Source organism: Rhinoderma darwinii, chromosome 1, assembly GCF_050947455.1.
Source record: "Rhinoderma darwinii isolate aRhiDar2 chromosome 1, aRhiDar2.hap1, whole genome shotgun sequence".
Classification (NCBI taxonomy): Eukaryota; Metazoa; Chordata; class Amphibia; order Anura; family Rhinodermatidae; genus Rhinoderma; species Rhinoderma darwinii.
Window position 1 is genome coordinate 202,366,279 of NC_134687.1, and position 23,569 is coordinate 202,389,847.

The 23,569-nt window shown below is 42.6% G+C and overlaps 2 protein-coding genes across 4 annotated transcripts; one reads left to right on the forward strand and one right to left on the reverse strand.

The window, feature by feature from the left end:
• The first annotated feature begins 419 nt into the window (after window positions 1-419).
• On the forward strand, window positions 420-6,299 carry COPS4 (COP9 signalosome subunit 4). Its single transcript, XM_075860742.1, has 10 exons — window positions 420-567; window positions 2,459-2,538; window positions 2,727-2,878; window positions 2,964-3,067; window positions 3,153-3,306; window positions 3,956-4,106; window positions 4,618-4,788; window positions 5,133-5,248; window positions 5,346-5,430; window positions 5,937-6,299. Exons 1-10 carry the CDS (start codon window positions 494-496, stop codon window positions 6,068-6,070), a joined length of 1,221 nt encoding a protein of 406 aa, XP_075716857.1. The 5' UTR covers window positions 420-493; the 3' UTR covers window positions 6,071-6,299.
• A 4,971-nt stretch (window positions 6,300-11,270) lies between these two features.
• COQ2 (coenzyme Q2, polyprenyltransferase) lies at window positions 11,271-22,420 on the reverse strand. Of its 3 annotated transcripts, none has more exons than XM_075860739.1 (8): window positions 22,310-22,420; window positions 19,804-20,146; window positions 19,473-19,639; window positions 19,054-19,175; window positions 18,220-18,305; window positions 17,863-17,996; window positions 15,768-15,956; window positions 11,271-11,894 (listed from the first exon to the last, which is right to left on the reverse strand). In XM_075860739.1, the coding sequence occupies exons 1-8, from the start codon at window positions 22,412-22,414 to the stop codon at window positions 11,736-11,738; spliced, it is 1,305 nt and encodes a 434-aa protein (XP_075716854.1). In that variant the 5' UTR covers window positions 22,415-22,420; the 3' UTR covers window positions 11,271-11,735. The 3 variants fall into 3 exon arrangements, with proteins under 3 accessions (XP_075716854.1, XP_075716855.1, XP_075716856.1); XM_075860740.1 differs by having other exon boundaries at window positions 22,282-22,396; XM_075860741.1 differs by lacking the exon at window positions 22,310-22,420 and adding an exon at window positions 21,116-21,434.
• Between the last annotated feature and the right edge of the window lie 1,149 nt (window positions 22,421-23,569).

The window sequence follows — 23,569 nt, forward strand, 5'->3', positions numbered from 1 at the left end:
CAGCAAACGAATGCACATCCTTGTTTTACGCATCAATTACATTGAAAAAAAAAGTGCTTGCGAGTGCGTGAATGCCACACACAAAACACACTGATACAAAACGCACACGGACAGATTTACGCACGTAAATCTGTCACAATCGTGTCAATGTATCCTAAAGTTAATTGGGAAGCTGTTGTCTATGTCAGGAACCCCTTTAAATTTAAAGGACCTGTTCTGTTCAACACTTAAAAGGGTCTCCCCAATCTAATTCTATTATTTTGCACAGCAATACGTTTTATCTACCCGGTCGACTTTTATCCCTAATGAGGACTTCCTTATGTGCTATTCTATACACGTCCAGCAGGGGAAACCATCCCACTAATATTTCAAATTGAACTGCAAGGCATCCGTAGATGTGACTGACAGCATCTTAGAGCGTCCTGTAAGCAGAGGGTGGTGTGTCGCCATCTTCTGACGTCATGCGTATGTCAGGCGGCTAAGAAGCATCAAGATGGCAGCGTCTGTGAGACAAGATCTCACCCATCTTATGAGCTCGAGTGGTTCTCACAAGGACCTGGCTGGAAAGTGAGTGGAGATCGTGTGCAGGGAGGAGGATGAGGCGTCGCTGGGCTCGTCCGTTCTTCTGTGTACAGTGCGATTACAGCTGCGTCAGTAGAGCAGTATAGTGGCCGTGCTGTAGATCATACCGGGTATAACACAAGGGAGCTGGTCCTGCGCCTTCACTCGTCCGATGTCCCTTTCTGCGTCGTCTCAGATCGGTATTGAGGGATCACTATTAGAAAGTGGGAATACATGTGTAACATTCCTTGAGAACCGCTTTTAAAATGATTGGTTATAAAGGTTCTCTGGCGTAATGTAAATAAAGCGTATTCATTGTGCAATGGAAAGTTATGCAACTTTCTTGTTTCAATTAGTCACCACTTTTATTTCAAGAGCTTTGCTTGCTGTCAGTGCATGGGAACATTCTTTTACACTCCAGGGGGTGAAACCGTGTCCTGAGTGTATCGAAGCGATCTGTGTCAGTGGCACATTTTTAACCCTTTAGTGACCAGCCTATTTTGGGTCTTAATGACCAAGCTATTTTTTCAGTTTTGCTAGCATCGCGTTTCTTAAACGATAAGTTTTTGCGCCATGCTTTTTGCATTCTAAATTGACAGTCTACCGTATGGTAAAAATAACATAACGATATTCTGCGGGTCGTTATGATAATGGCGATACCAAATAATAAAATATATATGTATATTGGGTTTTACTGCTTTTGTGCAATACTTTTTTATTTTTTAGTACATTTATTTTTTTTTTTTTCTGACATTCTGCCAGCTTATTTTTTTGCGGGACAATTTGTAGTTTTTATTTGTACCAATTTGGGGTACATATGACTTTTTTTTTATTCTGTATTTTGGAAGGCAGATTGAACGGAAAACTCATTCTAGCAGGGCGTATTAAGCATACACTGTCGGCAGACCTGGGGGCCTTTTATTGGCCCCCGGCTGCCTTGGAAACCATCAGCACCCTGTGACCCTCTTCCCTCTGAAACCACTTAGATGCCGTGGTCGCTTTTTGACATCTAAGGTGTCAATCGTCTGGGATCAGATGTAACTCCTATCCCGGTCATTAGAGCAGGAGCCCAGCTGTTTGTAGATAGCCTGGCACCCGCTGTAGTCCGCACGGGACACCTGTGCCGAGCTCATGAAAGTGCTGTAAAAAGGCGTATTGGTGGTCATTAACGTTAGGTAAATACCCAGGGAATGTGAACCAGAATGTTTCCACTCTGACAGCAAGCAGACATCTTGAAACCGGAGTCATTGAAACGCCACGTATTGCTGGTTTTAAAATAAACCAAACTTAGATCACCATAGGGTTTTATTTTGATCAAAGTTTGCTGCATAGGAAATGCGGGGAGTACGGGGCTGACGGCCATGGAACAGACATTGTACAATGAAAAGTATTGCAACTTTCTAACAAAGAATAATTTTATATAAGCAAAACTGGAATTCCCCTTTAAGAAAGGCTATTTAGTAGCTTGGGTCTGTTTTCAGTCGGGGGGGGGGGACGGACGGACGGGAACACCGTAAACATATCACATTATAAACATAGCATAGAAGTGGATATTACAGGCAAACACAATTGTATTTAGAGGAATCATGTGTAGACGTACTTTGCTGCAATGGATATAATTACAGTAGTGTGAAAGGAGACCAAAAGATTGTCAGGTCACATTGTTTCCATGTTTTCAGGAGTGTATCTAATGTGAGATTATCCGTTGGCGAATTCCCCAAATCTAAATATTCTCACGCTAATGTGCCCAAAAATAGGACGTGCTATCCTCCAAACTATTGGCATGGTCAACTTTATTTTATTCGCCGCCCCCCCCCCCCCCCATACACAATATATGCCTCAGCATCTTTTCTATACATGTGTGAATATTTACGGTTATTCATTTTTTTTTTTCTAGATACCGTCAGATTTTGGAGAAAGCCCTTCAGCTTGTTGGGGCAGAGCAGCTCGAAGCTCTCAAAGCCTTTGTAGAAGCAAGTAAGATTTATGGTGTAACAAAGCCTAGTGATTGTGTTCCTAAAATGCAATTCAGTGAAAAGTAAATATATAATGGATTGCATTATTTTTCCACTCGAGTTTATAGTACTGTGATTTTATGAGACCTTTTATTCCGTAAGTATTTGTACTCTGAATATTTGTTTATTGAGCTCTTCTCCTGTTTCCAGTGGTGAATGAGAACGTCAGTCTAGTGATTTCCCGCCAGTTGCTCACAGACTTTTGCACGCACCTTCCAAGTCTGCCTGATGGTATTGCCAAAGAGATTTACCATTTCACCTTAGAAAAGATCCAGCCACGAGTCATTTCTTTTGAAGAGCAGGTGAGCGCGCGCGCGCCGCACGCGTACTGTCTTGTATTATTACTCAGTCATTGTGCGGCTATTTGATGGCAATATTTATCTATAGGTCGCATCAATTAGGCAGCACTTGGCGACGATTTATGAGAAGGAGGAAGACTGGAGGAACGCGGCACAAGTATTAGTCGGGATACCATTGGAAACGGGACAGAAGTGAGAATATGATCAGTTGTGTTTTTTTTTTTAATGACAAATTATAACTTACGTTGTTGACTGAATATATTGTTTTTTCCTGAAGACAGTACAATGTTGACTATAAACTGGAAACCTACCTGAAGATTGCTCGGCTATACTTGGAGGACGATGATCCGGTACAAGCTGAAGCATACATAAACCGGGCCTCCTTACTACAGAATGAGTCGACTAATGAGCAGCTTCAAATCCACTATAAGGTACTGGAGCAGTCCCAGAAACATCCGGAGCCTAGGAGAGACCAATTCCTTAGATGTACCTCCTGCACTCCTGGGCACAATTTCCCTATATGCTGCAGCCATGTGTAGGTGATCCTGGGATTTTGCATTTGACAGTTCATTGTGGCTTCTGTTACGAAAGCCACAACGCTCTGCCGCATCCATTTTACGATCAGCGCCTGACCGATCACACTGACTTACATTGGGGTCTGTTGTTTTGAAATAAGCCTCTGACCCAGATTTGAAAAGAGCCTTATCTGCACTATTTGTGTTCCCGCCATGGTTCAGCGCTTTAAATGTGATCATTGAAAATCGTATTAAAATCCCAATTTTTTTCTTCTTGCGTTGTACAGTACCTTGTTGCAGAATTTTGCAGTGGGAACATGGGCGAAATTCTAGGCAAGCTTTAGATTTTTCTGCAGAGTTTTTACACTGTTTGTAAATGGCTTTCTTAAAATCCCTTTCACTTCCATTGTACGGTAATTTGATGCAGAATTTCAGAGCAAACTCGACAACTTAAATTCCGCCACAAATCCGCGATGTGTGAACCCAGCCTAGCTAATTTGTAGATGGATATGATCGTTTTATTTCTGGCACAGAAATGTGCACTCAATGCATTTATTCTGTCTAGGTTTGTTATGCCCGGGTTTTAGACTACAGAAGGAAGTTCATAGAAGCTGCACAAAGGTACAACGAACTGTCGTACAAAACCATAGTGCATGAAACAGAACGGATGGAAGCGCTTAAGCATGCGCTGCACTGTACTATCCTCGCTTCTGCAGGTAAGCTATATGAAATCGTAAAGAGGGATATTAAAACTCTAAGCTTCAGTTACACAGTTGACTATACATATGAATGGACATGGTGCAGTGCTTAAAGGGATTGTCCAGGAGTTAGAAAAATATGTCTGGTTTCTTCCAGAAACCGTGCCACACCTGCCCACCGTTTGTGTACGGTATTGCAGCTTATCCCTATTTATTTCAATGGAGCTGAGCTGCAATAAAAGACACAACCCATGGACAGGTGTGGCACTGTTTTTTTTGAATGAAGGCAGCCATGTTTTTCTAATCCTGTCCAATCCCTTTAAGTGATGCTGTGGATTTGCCAGATGCCCCTCCTGCTGACAATAGTTTATTGTAAAGGGGGGGGGGGGGGTTCAATCCCTGTACCGACCCATTTAATTCTTGAAGTATTTATTTGAGCAATGGTTTGATGTATTTACATTGTGATCACCATGAAAACTGCGACCGCTCAGCTAGTTTTGTACAGAAGCTTATGTCATTTTGTTCATAGGACAGCAACGTTCCCGAATGTTGGCGACACTGTTTAAAGACGAGCGTTGCCAACAGCTTTCTGCCTATGGAATTCTGGAGAAAATGTACCTTGACCGAATCATCCGAGGAAACCAACTGCAAGAGTTTGCTGCTATGCTCATGCCGCATCAGAAAGCAACTACTGGTGATGGTAAGATAACCATTCTATAGCAAGGATCGGTATGAGCATATTTTAAGAATAATATTGTGCTGATCCTAATTGACCTGTCGGCACTTATGGTTGTATTCCAGCAGGGATGGGGTAGAATGGAGCAACAGATTGAGGTTAGATAATAGAAGTCCTCATCATATAGAAGGAAAAAAAACATGAAGCGCATTAATAGCCACTTGGAAATGGTTTATTCTTCACTCTTCATACCATTGACTACTTGTCTTGTATTCTTGTCTGAGGATGAATGAAATTGGGGCTCATGAATGGTAAATTCTGCTCATGTGATGCAGTTATGGAATATTTCCTTCTCTTTCTAACTTAAGGATCAAGTATCTTGGATAGAGCGGTTATAGAGCATAATTTACTGTCCGCAAGCAAACTGTACAACAATATCACATTTGAGGAGCTTGGAGCATTACTAGAAATTCCTGCTGCCAAGGTAAGTTGCCATGTATGTGAGTTACAAGATGCCAGAACAGCAATAATAGTTGTAAAAGTCATGAAACGCGTGTCATGCAATATTTTCCGTTCTACAGGCAGAGAAGATCGCGTCTCAAATGATTACAGAGGGTCGAATGAACGGATTTATTGATCAGATTGATGGCATTGTTCACTTTGAAAGTAAGTCAGTTGGATCATTGAGCAACACAGCGTAGAGTCAATAAGTTCAAATAAAATATTACAAAATCGTCTAGTAATGTCTGGATTAACTTTTTAAAGCTTCACTAATTCGTGCATGTTCCCAAATGCTAGATTTCCAGCTTAAGTCTCCTGACTCGATTGCCATGTTGGGGGGTCATTTATAGGTCTATACTTCTCAACCTTTTTCTAGTTCCTGCATTGGTCACTGCTAACAGGCGGAGCACATAGCGCTATTATAAGTGCCCACTTGCTATATGCGTGAAGCGAAGGGAGAAAAACTGTCACCAGGGATTATTTTTTTTCCACCGTGATGACTGGCTTTGTCCAGCTATGACCTACTTATAGCAGTTGTTTGTGTATTTTTGTTATACAATGTATTGTTTCAAGATCGTGTGGTAAAATTTGTTCAACCGGTAAAAAAAAATATATAAAAATCTTCATCGAATGTGAAGCTAATTTGACCTTTTTTGGGTTTGCATCCTCAGCTCGTGAAGCTTTACCTACATGGGACAAACAGATCCAGTCTTTATGTTTCCAAGTCAATAACCTTCTAGAAAAGATCAGCCAGACAGTGCCAGAGTGGACGGCACAGGCCATGGAGGCTCAGATGGCCCAGTGAAGACTAGACCCATGTTTTTTTTTTTCTGCTTTAGAAATATAAAGGATCCCTTGTCAAACTGTGTGATAACAATGCACTTTGTGGACTTTTGTAAACATTTTGTTTTTCCTTCAACAACTATTGGATGTCATGGAAGTTTCGACCGCAATAAGTCAGGGAATGTATGTGTAAGACAATGCAGCGGTGTTTATGTAGCATACACCTGAAATAAAGGTCATTTCTTTGTCCAGCCTGCCTTCATCTTTTATTTCTTTCTTTAAAAATTTTTGTAAAAATTTTATTCTGCTCCTGAACCACAGGGTATGCCATAAATTTCTGATAAGCGTGGTTCCCTTGACCCACATTCTGCAAGCCAATGCATACATCGAGGAGGAGCTCAGGTAACACCTCATGGTGGCCGTGCATCCTTGGCTGTTTCCTTCACTCTTATAGGCTTCAATCGAGAGACCATGGCCACCGGGTCTTTGTTTGAAATTGGCAACCTTGACTTGCAGTACTGAGGTCAAGGAGACCTATCCGACATGGCATATTTTTTTTTATTTGTAAGAAACAAAGCTTGCCGTAGAACTCAGTGTTCTCCAATGCTGTGTTTTTTGTTTTTTTTAAATCTCGTTTCAGCATCATTCTGTAATTCAGCATGGGTGCCATAATGTACCTGTGATGCCTAGAAGCTGTTCCAAGCCTCAGGATCATATAATCTTTTGGGAGGGTAGACACTGAACAGCCCTTTTAAAAAGGACCTATCATCTGACCAAAAAACTGCATCTAATATCTGTTCGATTTTTTTTTTTTTTTTGGCCCCTGACAAACTCTGGCTTTTTTGTTTTTCCCTAGCTCTCACCTGAGGTATCCGTGAAATTGGTTTTGGTGCCCAATATGCAAATGAGGCCTTTAACTGTCAAGTGGGTGGCTAACACTGCTCACTTGCCAAGGCGTAACCACCCACTTGACAGTCAATTGCCTCATCTGCATATTGGGCACCAAAATGAATGACATCCATATCTCAGGAACGGTGGGAACTAGAAGAAAAAAAAAATCTTTGAGGCACTGGCAATCTGAGATCAACTTTTTTTTGGTATTCAAGAGTCAATATTTTAGTGTGGATTCCATACTGTTAGCTCTTATATCTGTGACTTATAATAATCACAATTAATACGTGCCGTGCCTCATTATAACCCTCTAAAATTAATCATCATTGGACGTACTAGAAAATGTGGTTAGAAGTTGAATCATTTGTGTTGGGCCGGTGTTCATCTTCACTGCTGCAATGGAGCTCAGAACTATCTGGTCACTTAGGGCTGACTGTTTTTGTGAAAATTTTTTGCTCCTAATAAAAATGGCATTCTGATGTTTTTTGGGGGAATCATTAAATATACTACAGGACATGGCCAGGATGTACAGTAACAATAAGACATTTAATCAGCGATGACCTAAAATTTTTTAGCATACGACCTATCTTTATGGAGATGGAGCAAATTTCCGTAATAGCTTATGGTCCTATGTATTGTAATGGAACAGGAAACTGTTGAAAATTGGAGCAACTTTGCAAATGATCTTGATTAAAAACAATTTGGTCTTTACTCTGTTTCCATGGTAACAGACTACAAACAAGCGCTGTGTAGACAGATACCGCAGTCCTACTTCCTTTAATCTGTCCCCTACTTCTTACTAACATACCAAATGTTTGTATCTGAGAAGTAAGGGAAAGAGGGTAGGGAGCATCATCAGACCACAGTGTTTGTTTGTAGTCCATAACCTTGGTGACACACAGGTCTGCATAGGCGCTATAAACGCAACAATAGGATATTTTTAACCAGTTGCTGTTCACCAATAGACTATAATCGTCTGGGCAGTCCGCACTTAACTCTGCAGTGACATTCTAGAACGTCCTGCAGAGATCGCTTGTTTGCCACTCCCCGGCGGCATTTAGCTCTGATACACCTGTATTACTGAGCTTTTACCTGAAGGCAAAGCAGTGTGGTCTCCGGTCATGTGATTGCTGTGGGAGCCGGTCACAGCGATCGCAGAAAAGTTTGTTACAACGAATGGGAGAAGTTTGTTACTATCTTCTCTGGCAGGCTGCCAGAGAGGGAGAATAATGTATTATGGGTGTGTTCACAACGGCGTTCGGGTTTAGTTGATGGGTTCCGCTAGACCTTTCCGTCTTAGAAAGCCATTAACGGAAAGGCAAACCATAGCTTCTGTTTGCATTACCACTGATTTCCGTGGTAATGCTTCCTTTGCAAATGGTTTCTGTTTTCTTTTTTTTATGGAAACAATAGAGTGGTCGACTGCGCTATTGTTTCCGCCCAAAAAACTGAAGCCTTATGGAATTAAAGCAAACGGAAAGCATTTGCATCGGAAGCATTACCATGGAAATCAGTGGTAATGCAAACAGAAGCTATGGTTTCCGTTTGCCTTTCTGTTAATGGGTTTCTCCAACGGAAAGGTCTAGCGGAATCCATTAACGGAACCCCAATGCTTGTGTCCGACTCCCGGCACCCCTGCTGATCAGCTGTTTTGAAGCGCTGCATCCCCTTCATTTCCTTTACTGCTCACACTGAATTGGAAACACATTTGTAGTGGTGGTACACCGTATTACAGTCTTCACTTCAATGGGAGAAGGCAGTAATACTATGAACCTCTGTCGGTGATTTACAGTGTGAGCAGTAAAGGAAATGAAGGGGAAGCGGAGCTCGTCCCCTTCAAAACAACTGATTGGTGGGGGTACTGGGAGACAGACCCCGACTGAAATTGATGGCCTATCCTGAGGATAGGCCATCAATTTTTTGGGACTGGACAACCCCTTTCACAGTGTTTTGGCTCTTCACAACATCTGCGATGGTTGTATGGTGTCAGCAATCCAGCTTTAGAAAATTTGCTCTCCAAAAGCCAGTTTGCGTACCATTCATTGTAAGCTCCACCTTGTGCCTAGCGTGTAAAAAAAACGCACACGTGTTTTGGTATTGCAGAAGTCGCCGCATATATATTCAGCTGTGTCTACCAAGTGGCATGCACCAGATGTCAAAAAACAATCATATGTGGACACCATTCCTAATTATTGAGTTTCTTTCACCCACACCGATTGTAAATTAAGTACATAAAATCAAGCACACATATGACTCGTACAGTGGCTTTGAACATGGCACTGTCATGGAAGGCCACCTTTGACAAGTTGATCTGTGAAGCTTCTGATCTGCTAAACCTGCCCTGCTCCATTGTAAGTGCTATTATTGTTAAGTGGAAGCGTCTAGGAGTAACCGTTTAGGCACAGAGCAGTAGATGACACAAGCTCACACAGGCTGCCGAGTGCAAGGGCATGGCACATTAAAATCCCCTATCCTCTGTTATATCACTCGCTACAGCGTCCCTTTGGCCGTGTGCATGAAGCCACCGATCACCTTGCACAATCCAAAGGATCGGCTGGGGTGGTGTACAGCTCGCCGACACTGGGGCAGTGGAAACGTGTTCTCTGGAGCGATGAATAATGTTTTACTATCTGACATATCTGGGTTTGGTGGATTCCGAGAGAACGCTACCTACCTAAATGCATAGGAGGGATAATGCTCTGGGGCTGTTTTTCTGGATTTGGGATAGGGCCCTTATTTGAAGCGAACACTAATGGTAATGAATATAAAATACATTTTAGACAACTATATGTTTCCAACTATGTGGGAACAGTTTGGGGAAGGTCCTTTCCTGCTCCAGCAAGCCCAGGTCCATTACAACATGGTTTGGTGTGGAGGAATTCAAGTTGCCTGCACAAAGCCCTGACTTCAATCCTATCGAACACCGTTAGGATGAACTGGTATGCTGACTGCGAGCCAGACCTTCTTATCCAACATCAGTGTCTGATCTCAAAATTGCTCTTTTGGCTGAATAGGCAAATTCCCGCAGACACACTCCAAAATCTTATGGAAAGCCTTCCCGGAAGCTGTTATATTCACAAAAGGGCTCCAACTTCATGTTAACAGCTGTGGTTTGGGAACGGGATCCAACAAGCTCATATAGGTGTCATGGTCAGGTTTCCACATACTTTTGGCTAGATAGTGGGGAAATAAAATGGATTGCCTCTCCTCAGGAGGCGAGTTCCAAACCTCTTTACAAATTAAGCTGTTTAGTCCTCTGTCCAGGATCCTCATCTCTTGCCCAGAGTGGTTACAAAGAGTGTCTCCCGCTCTGGAGATCCTGTCCTCTTGAATGATTTTAAAGGGTACTGTGTAATACTTAATTTGCCCTGTGGTAGCGTTGCAGGGAAATTGAACACTTAGGGTATGTGCACACGAGCGTCAATTACGGCTGAAATTACGGAGCTGTTTTCAGGAGAAAACAGCTCCTGCATTTTAGACATAATTGCTCGTACTTGCGTTTTGCAAGGCGTCAATTACGGCCGTAATTTGGAGCTGTTCTTCATTGAAATCAATGAAATAAGGCTCAAATTACGTCCCAAGAAGTGTCCTGCACTTCTTTGACGACGCTGTTATTTTACGCGCTGTCTTTTGACATCGACGCGTTAAATTACAGGTCGCCGGCAAACCCATTGAAATGAATAGGCAGATGTTTGCCGACGTATTTGAGCTGTGTTTTCAGGCGTAATTCAAGGCGTAAAACGCCTAGTTTACGCCTGAAAATAGGTCGTGTGAACCCAGCCTTACTGCCAGGTTTCCCACAGAAAACAGCTGAACAGCAGGAGGTTACTTTGTGATCAGCTTATTATCAAGAAACCTTTCTAACAAGTAGATATTGTCTAAAGTGGAGAACCCCTTTAAATTCTCTGAGTGCATCCAGTAATGTGAAAAATAAGTTATAAAACAGTGAGTGGTTGCCATGGCTACATTCAGGATCAGGACACATGTAAATACCGGTGAAAATCATTGGTTGTCGGCAGCACATCTCCCCATGTAAACAGGGATATGGAGACCGTAATTGAACTAGGCACTAACGATTGTTCGTCACATACAGTAGCAATGATTGCTTCATGAAAGCTGGTCGCCGGTTACAACTAAAAACAATCACATCTAATTTCCCGTTTTCAGCTGAGCTGTTAGTCAAACTGTCCTGACGTAATCGGCTTAGATGGCAAGATACAGCTTTCATGTACACAGGATACATAGAAGGTGTATCTCAAAAAACACTTTTTTTTTTATATATAAAAAAAACAATTTAAAAGTTGTTTAAAATCACATAATACATTGTTTTATTTAAATAAAAAAATCAGTGCAAAAGTGTACATAGCGTTTAACTCAATAATAACAGAGCTCCTAAGCTCCCTCTAGTGGTAGCTGCAGGAAGCCACAATATTATCTTTTAAATCTATGTCTATGCTGGGATTTGGAGCTTTGTATCAGAAAAGCAGCTCCACCCAACAAAAAGACATATTAGAAATTTACCAGAACAGAATTTTGGACGTAAAAACAACATGATAAAAGGTGGACATTCAAACCATAAATCCTAATGGGATGACCAATTGGATTTTAAAGCTGCATGTATATTAAAGGTTTTTTTTTTCTTACAACAAGTTCAGATTGGATACTTCCTCACAAAAGTTTTACATGGCCTTTAACACACCTAGTACTATAATAGGCTGTGCATCATTGATGATGTGCACAACTTGATGGACAGGCTAAAGCCCTATGGAGTTTCACTAAACCGATTGACATTTTGATTATGAGCTGTGGCACGACAAATCCTTGATTTTATTTGATTCTTGTGATTTCCACAGATTGCCCAGAACAATGCCTAGGAAAAGTAAAAACCCCACTGTGCGATTTGATGTAAACTTCTTCCAGCAATCATCCGAACTGTTTATATCCAAGGTGTAAATCTAAACAAAAGCAGACAGGACAATATTACTTCTCATGGAATAGATTTAATAATATAGATACTACAGTTGGTCCTGGACATTAGATTTTGGCTTTGTTTCAAGAGGGTCTACCAAAAATGTTATATATACACGACCTGTCAAATCTTCACTCGAGCGCTGCCAATGAGGGAAACAAAGGAATAACAGAATACATTTTCTCATAGGATACTTTTGTTTGAGATCAGCAGCGCCAGAGTTGTCTGGTAGCTGCTTTTTTCCCCTGTTCTATTTAACGCTTTTTATGACCAAATAAGGCTTTCTTTTTATTTAAAATTGGAGCGGATAATAATACATTAAGTTATTATTTAGGGGAAAATGGTCGGAAACAGGAAAAAATACAGAAATTCCTAATTTTTCCATGTTCTGCTTTAAGCTACTTTGTTCAATGAATAATATTTTTGTACAATAATAAATCCTCTAATTCTCCCACACATAGCGATGTCAAATATGTGTAGATTGTATAATAAATGACGTCGCTATAGTGCCGAGGACAAAAACCCTATTTTAGCTGTAAATGTATCTCCCTCCCTTAGCTTTGGACACAGCATCTGTACATGGATAATCATCATACAAATACAATTTTTTTTTAGTAAAGGTGCAAAGGTAGATAGTGCTGGGGTAGAACAGACTAAAATTGGTGGACAGGGGTAATTATTCTATGTTTGTGATATCGTACATAATGTGTGAGAGGATTGTATTAATGCCGGAGCACCTGGCGCCCATGCAAAACTAATTGGTCTCATGCATTGAGTAAAATTGGTGCGTGTGAGTTCAAAGAGATGTGCAATTTTTTTTTGGGCGGGGGGAGGCTTTTTTCTAATTTTATTTTTTGACAATTTTATGTATTTATAATTTTTTTTTAATTTGGGGTTACAGGTTAGCAGGCAACACATTATCTATGTGTTCCCTGCTGTCCCCATATAGAGATCTAATGGTAACCGTGATCTACAGTGATCTATAGGTAACAGCCTATTACATCACGGTTAGGGTATGTTCACACACAGTGTTTTCAAGCGTATTTCGGGGGGCGTTTACGCCTCGAAAAACGGAAGCTGAACGCCTACAAACATCTGGCCATTGAAATCAATGGGGAAACAGCATTTAGTTCATATGGGGCGTCTTTTTACGCCACTGTTTTAAAAAACGGGTCGTAAAAAGACGCTCCGTAAAAAGAAGTGCATGTCACTTCTTGAGGCGTTTTTTTTTAGCTGATTTTCCATTGCACGCTATGAAAAACACCTCAAAAGAAGCTCCAAATTAAGGGTATGTTCACACAGAGTTTTTCTGACATGGAAACCGCGCCGCAAAATTCGCCAAAAACCGGCCGAAAATGCTTCCCATTGATTTCAATGGGAGGCGGAGGCGATTTTCTCTTCGAGCGGTTTCGCCTCTGACCTCCCATTGACATCAATGGGAGGCAGAGAAAGCGTATTTCGCTGCGTTTTATGCCCGCTCAATGGCCGCGGGCGAAAATCGGCGTGCAGGCAGAGGAAAATCTGCCTCACTCCAAACGCAATTTTGAGGCAGGTTTTCTCCCTGCAAAAAACTCAGTGTGAACCCAGCCTAAAAGAAGCTTCATTTTCAGTTTCAAAAATGCCTGAAAGTCAGAGGCCGTTTTCTCTGAAAACAGCTCCGTATTTTCAGACGTTTTTTGTTAAGCGTGTGAACATATCCTTACTAGTAATCTGTATGCAGAGAAATGAAGAGAAGACGAAGATCGAGGCTTTTCTGCATGCCTCAAAGCCCCCTCTGCACCGGGAATCCCTGTGACATCACAGGCAGTGGCGTAACTACCGCCGTAGCAGCCACTGGGGCCCACGGCATGAGGGGGCCCGTGTCGTCCGCTGGCACGAGCCCCCACCATGGCCGGAGGCTCCGCTAGCAGCCGCTATGGCTACTACAGCGCGACGCCACTGAACACTACGGCAGAGCAGGGAGGTATCTCCCCGCTCTGCCATTAAACAAAAGACATGTATCCCCTATCCACAGGATAGGGGATACATGTGTGATCGCTGGCATTGATAGGGAGAACGGGGGACTGAAAGTCCCCTGAAGTTCTCCATCACAAACCTCGGACTTCCGGGGTCTGTGTCGGCAGCTCCGTAGAAATGAATGGAGCGCCGGTCGCGCTTGTGCGCATGCGTGACCAGCGCTCCTTTCATTTTTATTGAGCTGCGCAGACGCCGGAAATCAGAGGTTAGTCATGGAGAACTTCCGGTCCCCCGTTCTCCCTATCGCTGCCAGCGATCACACATGTATCCCCTGTCCTGTGGATAGGGGATACATGTCTTTTGTAGGACAAACTATAGGTCGGCTTTTACAGGGGGTTACCTACAGGGGGGGCTGTATAGCGTTACCTACAGGGGGGGCTGTATAGCGTTACCTACAGGGGGGGGCTGTATAGCGTTACCTACAGGGGGGGGCTGTATAGCGTTACCTACAGGGGGGGGCTGTATAGCGTTACTTACAGGGGGGGGGGCTGTATGGCGTTCTCTACAGTGGGGGCTGTATGGCGTTAGCGCCATACAGCCCCCACTGTAGAGAGCGCCATACAGCCCCCACTGTAGAGAGCGCCATACAGCCCCCACTTTAGAGAACGCTATACAGCCCCCCTGTAGAGAGCACCATACAGCCCCCTCTGTAGATAGAGCCATACAGCCCCCTCTGTAGATAGCGCCATACAGCCCCCTCTGTAGATAGCGCCATACAGCCCCCTCTGTAGATAGCGCCATACAGCCCCCTCTGTAGATAGCGCCATACAGCCCCCTCTGTAGATAGCACCATACAGCCCCCTCTGTAGATAGCGCCATACAGCCCCCTCTGTAGAGAACGCCATACAGCCCCTCTGTAGAGAACGCCATACAGCCCCCTCTGTAGAGAACGCCATACAGCCCCCACTGTAGAGAATGCCATACAGCCCCCACTGTAGAGTACGCCATACAGCCCCCACTGTAGAGTACGCCATACAGCCCCCACTGTAGAGTACGCCATACAGCCCCCTCTGTAGAGAACGCCATACAGCCCCCACTGTAGAGAATGCCATACAGCCCCCACTGTAGAGTACGCCATACAGCCCCCACTGTAGAGTACGCCATACAGCCCCCACTGTAGAGTACGCCATACAGAGTCCCCCTGTAGATAACGCCATACAGCCCCCCTGTAGATAACGCCATACAGCCCCCCTGGAGATAACGCCATACAGCCCCCCTGGAGATAACGCCATACAGCCCCCCTGGAGATAACGCCATATAGCCCCCCTGGAGATAGCGCCATACAGCCCCCCCTGTAGATAGCGCCATACAGCCCCCCTGTAGATATCTACAAAGGGGGCTGTATGGCGTTATCTACAGGGGGGTCTGTATGGCGTTATCTACAGGGGGTCTGTATGGCGTTATCTACAGGGGGGGGATGTATGGCGTTAACTACAGGGGGGGGCTGTAAAAAAGGCACTATCTACAAGGGGGGGGGGCCCAGTCAAAAGTTTGCTATGGGGCCCAGTCTTTCCTAGTTACGCCCCTGATCACAGGGGTACCTAGCAATCACCCGAATGCACAAGCAGCGATTCTGCATTTGGGAACACAGAGTTCAATATGAGCGCTGTATTCAGGGTTGTTTGTGACAGGGAACTAATTATTTTATCCCTATCAGTACAGGATTGTGCTGTCTGTGTGCCATCAAAGACAGCATGTAAATGAACGTGCTTCTGGCATAGGGAACATGGAATTCGCTAGTTAAAGAGGTATACCCATAATGGACATTTATCACCTATCCATTCAAAGTCTATGGGAATGACGGAAATAGCCAAGTAAAACGTTTTACACTGAAAATAGATACCTGGTGAATGAGGTGCCCGCCGATAAGTCCAACAGCAGCATAATAGGGCATAGTCTGGTCGCAGCTTAGTCCTGTCAGTGTCAGTCCTGTAAGCATGACTACACTGAAGCCACTCAGCCAAGACTTTGTCTGCTCTTTAAAGCGTAGTGCTGTTGACTTCACCCCAACCAACATATCATCTGCTTTGTCCTAAATATACAGAAAATAGAATTTGTGGTTGAATATAAAAAGGTAAGAAAGACACTTGGCTTCCGGTAGTTTACACCGCATTCCAAATTATTATGCAAATGATATTTTTCGCTGATTTTCCTAAATAGTCGATGCAAATGACAGTCAGTATAATCTTCAAGCCACCAGCCGTTGGAGTATAATGCACATTTTATTGAACAAATTTCCTAATGATAACAGATTTTTTTTTAGAAGTAAAAAACTCAAAATGCACTGTTTCACATTATTATGCACAACAGAGATCAAAACATTTTAAAGGTTGTAAAGAGAACTAAAATGGTAATTTGTTGAATTTGCAGCATCAGGAGGTCATGTTTACAGAAATCAAAAGCTCTTTCATTAAAAAAAAACTTAACAGGCCAAGTTACACGTTAACATAGGACCCCTTCTTTGATATAACCTTCACAATTCTTGCATCCATTGAATTTGTGAGTATTTGGACAGTTTCTGCTTGAATATCTTTGCAGGATGTCAGAATAGCCTCCCAGAGCTTCTGTTTCGATGTGAACTGCCTCCCACTGCATGAGATGTTGCATTGTCATGCATGAAGATAATTTAGCTACGGAAGGCACGGTTCTTCTTTTTGTACCACGGAAGAAAGTGGTCAGTCATAAACTCTACGTACTTTGCAGAGGTCATTTTCACACCGTCAGGGACCCTAAAGGGGCCTACCAACTCTCTCCCCATGATTCCAGCCCATAACATGACTCCGCCACCTCCTTGCTGACATCGCAGCCTTGTTGGGACATGGTGGCCATTCACCAACCATCCACTACTCCATCCATCTGGACCATCCAGGGTTGCATGGCACTCATCTGTAAACAACACGGTTTGAAAATTAGTCTTCATGTATTTCTGAGCCCACTGCAACCGTTTCTGCTTGTGAGCATTGTTTAGGGGTGGCCGAATAATAGCTTTATGCACACTTGCAAACCTCTGGAGGATCCTACACCTTGAGGTTCGCGGGACTCAAGAGGCACCAGCGGCTTCAAATACCTGTTTGCTGCTTTGCAATGGCATTTTAGCAGCTGCTCTCCTAATCCTATTAATTTGTCTGGCAGAAACCTTCCTCATTATGCCTTTATCTGAATGAACCCGTCTGTGCTCTGAATCAGCCACAAATCTTTTCACAGTACGATGATCACGCTTAAGTTTTCTTGAAATATCCAATGTTTTCATACCTTGTCCAAGGTATTGCACTATTTCACGCTTTTCGGCAGCAGAGAGATCCTTTTTCTTTCCCATATTGCTTGAAACCTGTGGCCTGCTTAATAATGTGGAATGTCCTTCAGTCGTTTTGCTTTGATTGGACACACCTGGCAAACTAATTATCACAGGTGTCTGAGATTGATTACAATGATCCAAAGAGCCCTAAGACACAATACCATCCATGAGTTTCATTGAAAAACTAATAATTAAATGTTTATGACACTTAAATCCAATGTGCATAATAATTTGGAACACGGTGTATATTACAACTTTCTAAGTGAGCAGTCACTAGACTCAGGCTACATTCAGATGTGCGTCATCAACCTTGGACGTGAAAAACGGACGTTTGTAATGTCCGAGTTGCACCCGTGCGAGATGCATTGTCACGGATCCCCCATAAACTAGAGTCTATGAAGGGATGTGTGACACGCAGTAAAATAGGACATGTCCTATTTTTCATGAACCCTTCACACGCTCCGTTGAAACGGTCGTGTGAACGGCCCCATTGAAATACAGGAGTCTGTGTGATGGCCGTTGTTTTAACGGCCTTCACACGGATGTGATACACGTTCGTCTAAATGAGCCCTCATGGTGTAAGACAATTCACTAGAAATAAAACATTAGAGGACTGTTATATCAGAGATCACTACGGGATTACCTGATGAGCATAGATGGTATCATATACGAGCGTCCACATGACTCCAGAGGCATACAACGGGAGGCAAACTGACCAATCACAGGATCCTTTCATAGCAGACCAGCCTAATAGGGCTCCCCAGTTAAATGTCAATCCTGTGTAGCAAACATTGTATATAAAGATAAATACATTTAATATGGCGATATGATTTTCACTATGCATGTAGATATTAATAGATTTTGAATACATGCCTGTTCATAAAAAGAACCCTCTATAATGTGAACAAAAAAAGCTAGGACAGATATTGTACCAGAGACAGCGCCTCTTTTGTCTATGGGCTGTGTCTGGTATTGCAGACATACACATTAGTATCATTACCTAATACGAGCTGTGGCCAGTAAGTAATCCTCTTCATTAACGGATAGGTGAGTACCAGCAATAAAGAAGCAGCCCCTAAAGCAATACTAAAGAAAATGTTACAAAGTAAACACAATTAATTGCACACCTAGTGGTGCTCGCCTCTACTTTACATGGTTATGTACTGAAAATAACACGATTCATTAGTGTGTGAAACTGCTTATTGTTTCAGTAAAAAAGAGATTACATATGAAGGGTCTGCTATTTTCCCCCAGTAACAGCACTTGCTCATGGGTTGTGCCTGATATTGCATTCACTTTAATGGGGACTGGCTGCAATACCAGACACAGCCCATGGACAAAAGTGGCGCTATTTCTTGAGTAAAAAAAAAAACAAAACCTTTTTTTTTCTCTCTAATCTCTTACAAACCCTGGAATAAATCCATTCTATTACAATGAATTAGTATTCTACACAGAAATGCGTACTGCAAGTAGCAACCTCAATGCATATTATGTGGATATTCATGCATATTATATGTGTCCTTACCAACTTTAGGGAATTTCAAATGTATTTTCTAGGATTTAATCAAAGGAAATTTATGTTATTAACAGCTATGAGTCTAGCAATCCCTTCAGAATCCCCACCAATGAATAAGGGCAGGAAGTCTCTAACCTCACCAATGGCTGCAAAGTTTACAAGTAGCCACGGGATTCAGGATGGTATCAGCAGGCTACTTGGTAAGTGTCGGGAATTTATACAAATTGCACATTTCTCGCCAAAATAGACATAAATCCTGGACAAAATCATACATTTAAAAATACAATTTGACATTTTAGAGATAAATAAAAAGCTCACCTATAATTATTTAGACATAGTAGTACACCCAACGCCAAACTAAGCTGTCCTCCCAGGAAAACCAAAGACTGAAATTGGGTGATGTCTCCTGCAGCTATTGGGCGACTTGCTGTTCTTGCCACCTTCGAAGGAAAGATTGTGGTAGTTCAGAGATCATAAGGAACTCCGAAAGGGAAGACAACAACGGACATACAATTTACTGTTTATTTTCAGACGTTTTTGGTCACTGCGTGTGAACATACCCTTAAAGTCTGCTAATATAGGTCTAACCTTAGGCAACAGTTTAGGGTTAACATTTATTCCTCAATTGTAAATACACCAGAACGTTGCTGCTCATTGAGGTTTTATGGAATTAAAAGGAAAACACACTATATTATAGTAGTAAGTGGAGTGCATTTTGTACATGTTTTATATCCTACCTTTTTATCAAAGTCTTTATCCCACATATCATTGATAGTACATCCAGCTCCACGCATTAGTACTGCCCCAGTGCCAAAAAGGGCAAGCATATAAAAGTCTGGAAGGCATCCTGGCTGTGCTGCAAGGGCAATACTCCAAGTGCATGGCAGATATAACAACCATGTTCCTAAAAAGCACCCAAAACATAGTAAAAATTAAATCATGTTGTAAGGGGTACTGATGGTACTAGCACTTTTGGCAGTATAGACAAAAAAACATTAGGAACTGTGCCACCAAAAAACTATACACTTATGAAATGTGTGGTATGGATTTTTAAATAGTTCTTCTTACCTATAGGTTTATCCAGCCTCATGAGTCGTAGATAAGGCTGGACATTCTTTGGCATGGCTTCAACCGCTCTAGCTGGAGAAAATCTAGGCTTTGTCCAAATATTAGGTGAGGTTCTCAGATGGGCGCTCTGACACATGATGGGACATGAACGTTTTGGAAAAATGTTGGATGTATTGTTAGTGCAGCACCATTTGGAGCTCAGTAATGTCTTCTCATTGTAGTCTTTTTTATAGAAGCAACAGGCCATAGATCTAGACATATTACGGGTGCGTGCGCTATACATAACTCTGTTGAAGGGCGTACATGTTCGGATCATCTTGATCGTCAAGGCCATCAGTTTATTCTATGAATTGAAAGGAAAAGATTAGTACTATGTTCCTCTTTATTCCAAATCCATGCACTAAAATGATTGCTATTTTTGTGCCTATGAAACATGTCAAAAAACCAAACAACTAATGTAATTAAACTTCACAAATACCACGCCACACACAACCTCAAAAAAACCCTCTCGCAGACTTCTTGGGGGCCTCCGTTCTCTTCTGAAACTCCCTCTTCAACCCTACAAACCATCAAGTGCCTCTTACCTCTTCTGACAAGTATATAACCTGGCATGAAGAGCTCTTGGTGTAAAAGAAAGGTGTAGTAGTTGCCCATGGCAACCAATCAGGGCGCTGTATTTTCCATAGGGCCTCCGACAATATGGTTGTCATGGGTAACTACTCCACTTTTTTTTTGCACCCGTCGTGATACATCCCCCTTATTGTCTTTTGTAATTGTTACAATGTGTAACCCCATTATTAGGCTATGTAAAGAGATACAGAAATGGATGGAACAATATGAATTAATAATAGTCGGCAGATTAGATTGTAAAAAGTGTTCTCCGCTTTGGACAATCCTTTTTTGTTAGAAGAGTCCCCAAATGATCAGTTGTAATCAGTAGGGGAACCAAGTGTTCAATTCTCCTGCAACGCCAGGGATTTTGAAAAATTAGGCCTCAGGCACACGACAGTAGTGGTGTGCACGGCCGTGATTTGCGGCTCAGACGGCCGCCGAGAGTCACCTGCGGGCTGCCCGCAAATCGCGGGACGCGCACATGGCAGCGCGCATTAATTTCTATGAGACTGGACAGCAAAATACGACTGTAATAAGACATGTCCTATCTTTTTGCGGTCCAGGCTCCCGGGCAATGCACAGACCGTGGAAACCACAGTCGTGTGCATGGGCCCATAGAAATGAATTGGACCGCAATTCACCCGCAGATTTGGAGGTGAATTGCAGCCGGAAAAACACGTTTGTGTGCATGGGGCCTTACTCATTTCTCATTGAATCAATGGGCTGTCTCTTTGGATTCGCTCCAGACTGATAGATGTTGGTCCAGTACGGGGGATAAACGATGGCAAAATCTTTGCTTCCACATTTGGATGGTTGCATTCACCAGATTCCCTGGTGCGAAGGGGCGAAGAGCATGCTGAAAATAAATGATCGGTGTCTTCTCTGCATTATCCTCTATGAAGACCATTAGTAAAAGTAATCGAATGGACAGTTATTATTATATCGCAGTGATCTGTATACAGGAACATACTGAGAACAAACACATCATGTTGCTACCCCAAACACCAACGATGACAACAATAAATAATGAAAATAAAATACACAAATAAATAATAGATGCACTGCTCAGTAATGAATAATAAATATGTGTGAGCCTGCCTTAGAGGTACATGATGCTTCTACTGCATCCTTTGCGTAAAAAAAAAATATCTTTGGGCAGGTCAGTTTCGTGTGACCTCAATATAGCCAAACTTTAACGTCCATATTATTGCCACAAGCGGTCCAACCGAACCGAACCTAGATCACCATAGAACCCGCTGTAATATGGCACCCACATAATCTATGGGACCCTGCTGTACCACTATATGCTCCCAGTTTCATAGCGAGTTTTTTTTCTGTCAGATTTCAATGTTTCACTGAATGCCATATTACAGAGGTATTCTCCCCCAGAATCATTGACTTTAGGGGAGAATATCTTCATAATATTGCGACGCATGGAGGACCATAGGCTGGCACATGGAGTGCCTATTGGTCTGTAGTACGGGGCTGTAGAGTGTTCCTTCATACAGGCTCCACGAATGAGGCCCAATAAACACCTAAAAATGCGGCCATATTACACCTGTCTGAAACCAGCCTTAGAATGCAGCGAAGGGTTAAAAAAATGAAAGCCACTGGTTAGTGCCCTAAATTATTTCACTACATATAAATAAGTTTCCTATTTACAGATGATTTTGAATAGAAATGAGCAGAGCTGTCAGAACATGGGTTATAATATGACATGTGACAGGAGCCGTGTTGTAGACGCACACGTCTGTGACAGCTCTGCTGCCCTTATCACACTACAAGAACCGACATGAACTGCAAGGCATGCTGGGACTTGTAGTTCACCACGTCAAGCACTGTATAACCGGGACAGTGGAAACTCACAGCAGCGCGTCTCCGGTCTAACACACACCATAGAGGAAAGCGTTAAACGCCCGGGCTGTATAGCATAAGCGATTCTGAAACGACATGTGTCGGGCAGACTGACAAGAGAGGGGCGGAACGACACCGGTCTCATGATGATGACGTCACGATCTTCATTGTAGCATGCTGGGATGTGTAGTTTGTAATCTCACACTGGTGTCAGACGTCATCTGCTCTTTATTAGAACGCCATAGACCTTGTATATCAGATACTCACATTGTGCTGTGGGGTCTGGAGACCCGAGATGCCAATATAGATCAATTTGAACTCGGAAAAATTCGTTGTGTGTTCTAATAAAAGTATATTGTCAGACTATATCAAAAGGAGCATCTGTCATCTGAGCTCTGTATTTTTTTCTTATTAATGTCCTGGTATAGAGAGATTAGAATAGATTCCCTGTATATGCCAATGAGGATATGTGAACCTCACAGAAGTCCTTGGTCATGTTCCCTCTGCTTGCTCAGATTCACCTATTTTTAGATATTTCTATGGAAAAAGATAAGCGTTTACAGTCAATGACGCTTATCTCACAGGAAAATAAGTAGTGGTAAAAATCCAACTTTGTATTACGCAATGTGAAATGTTTGTCTCTTACATAATATTGTTGACAGATCTCATTGAAATCATAAAAAAATAAAAAGTGTGTCTATGCCCAGTTTAATTAATAAGATTAGTGGTTCCCTCATACGCCTTGAGAATTGTGTGCTGGTGTCACTGGTACATCTGCGATTCAGCTGCCACGTAATACTGCCATAAAGCTACCAAATAATACCGCCATACTGACTCACTCATATATTCAGGCATCGGCTCACTCACTCATATATTCATGCATCGGCTCACTCAGTCATATATTCAGGCATCGGCTCACTCAGTCATATATTCAGGCATCGGCTCACTCAGTCATATATTCAGGCATCGGCTCACTCAGTCATATATCCAGGCATCGGCTCACTCAGTCATATATTCAGGCATCGGCTCACTCACTCATATATTCAGGCATCGGCTCACTCACTCATATATTCAGGCATCGGCTCACTCAGTCATATATTCAGGCATCGGCTCACTCAGTCATATATTCAGGCATCGGCTCACTCAGTCATATATTCAGGCATCGGCTCACTCAGTCATATATTCAGGCATCGGCTCACTCAGTCATATATCCAGGCATCGGCTCACTCAGTCATATATTCAGGCATCGGCTCACTCACTCATATATTCAGGCATCGGCTCACTCACTCATATATTCAGG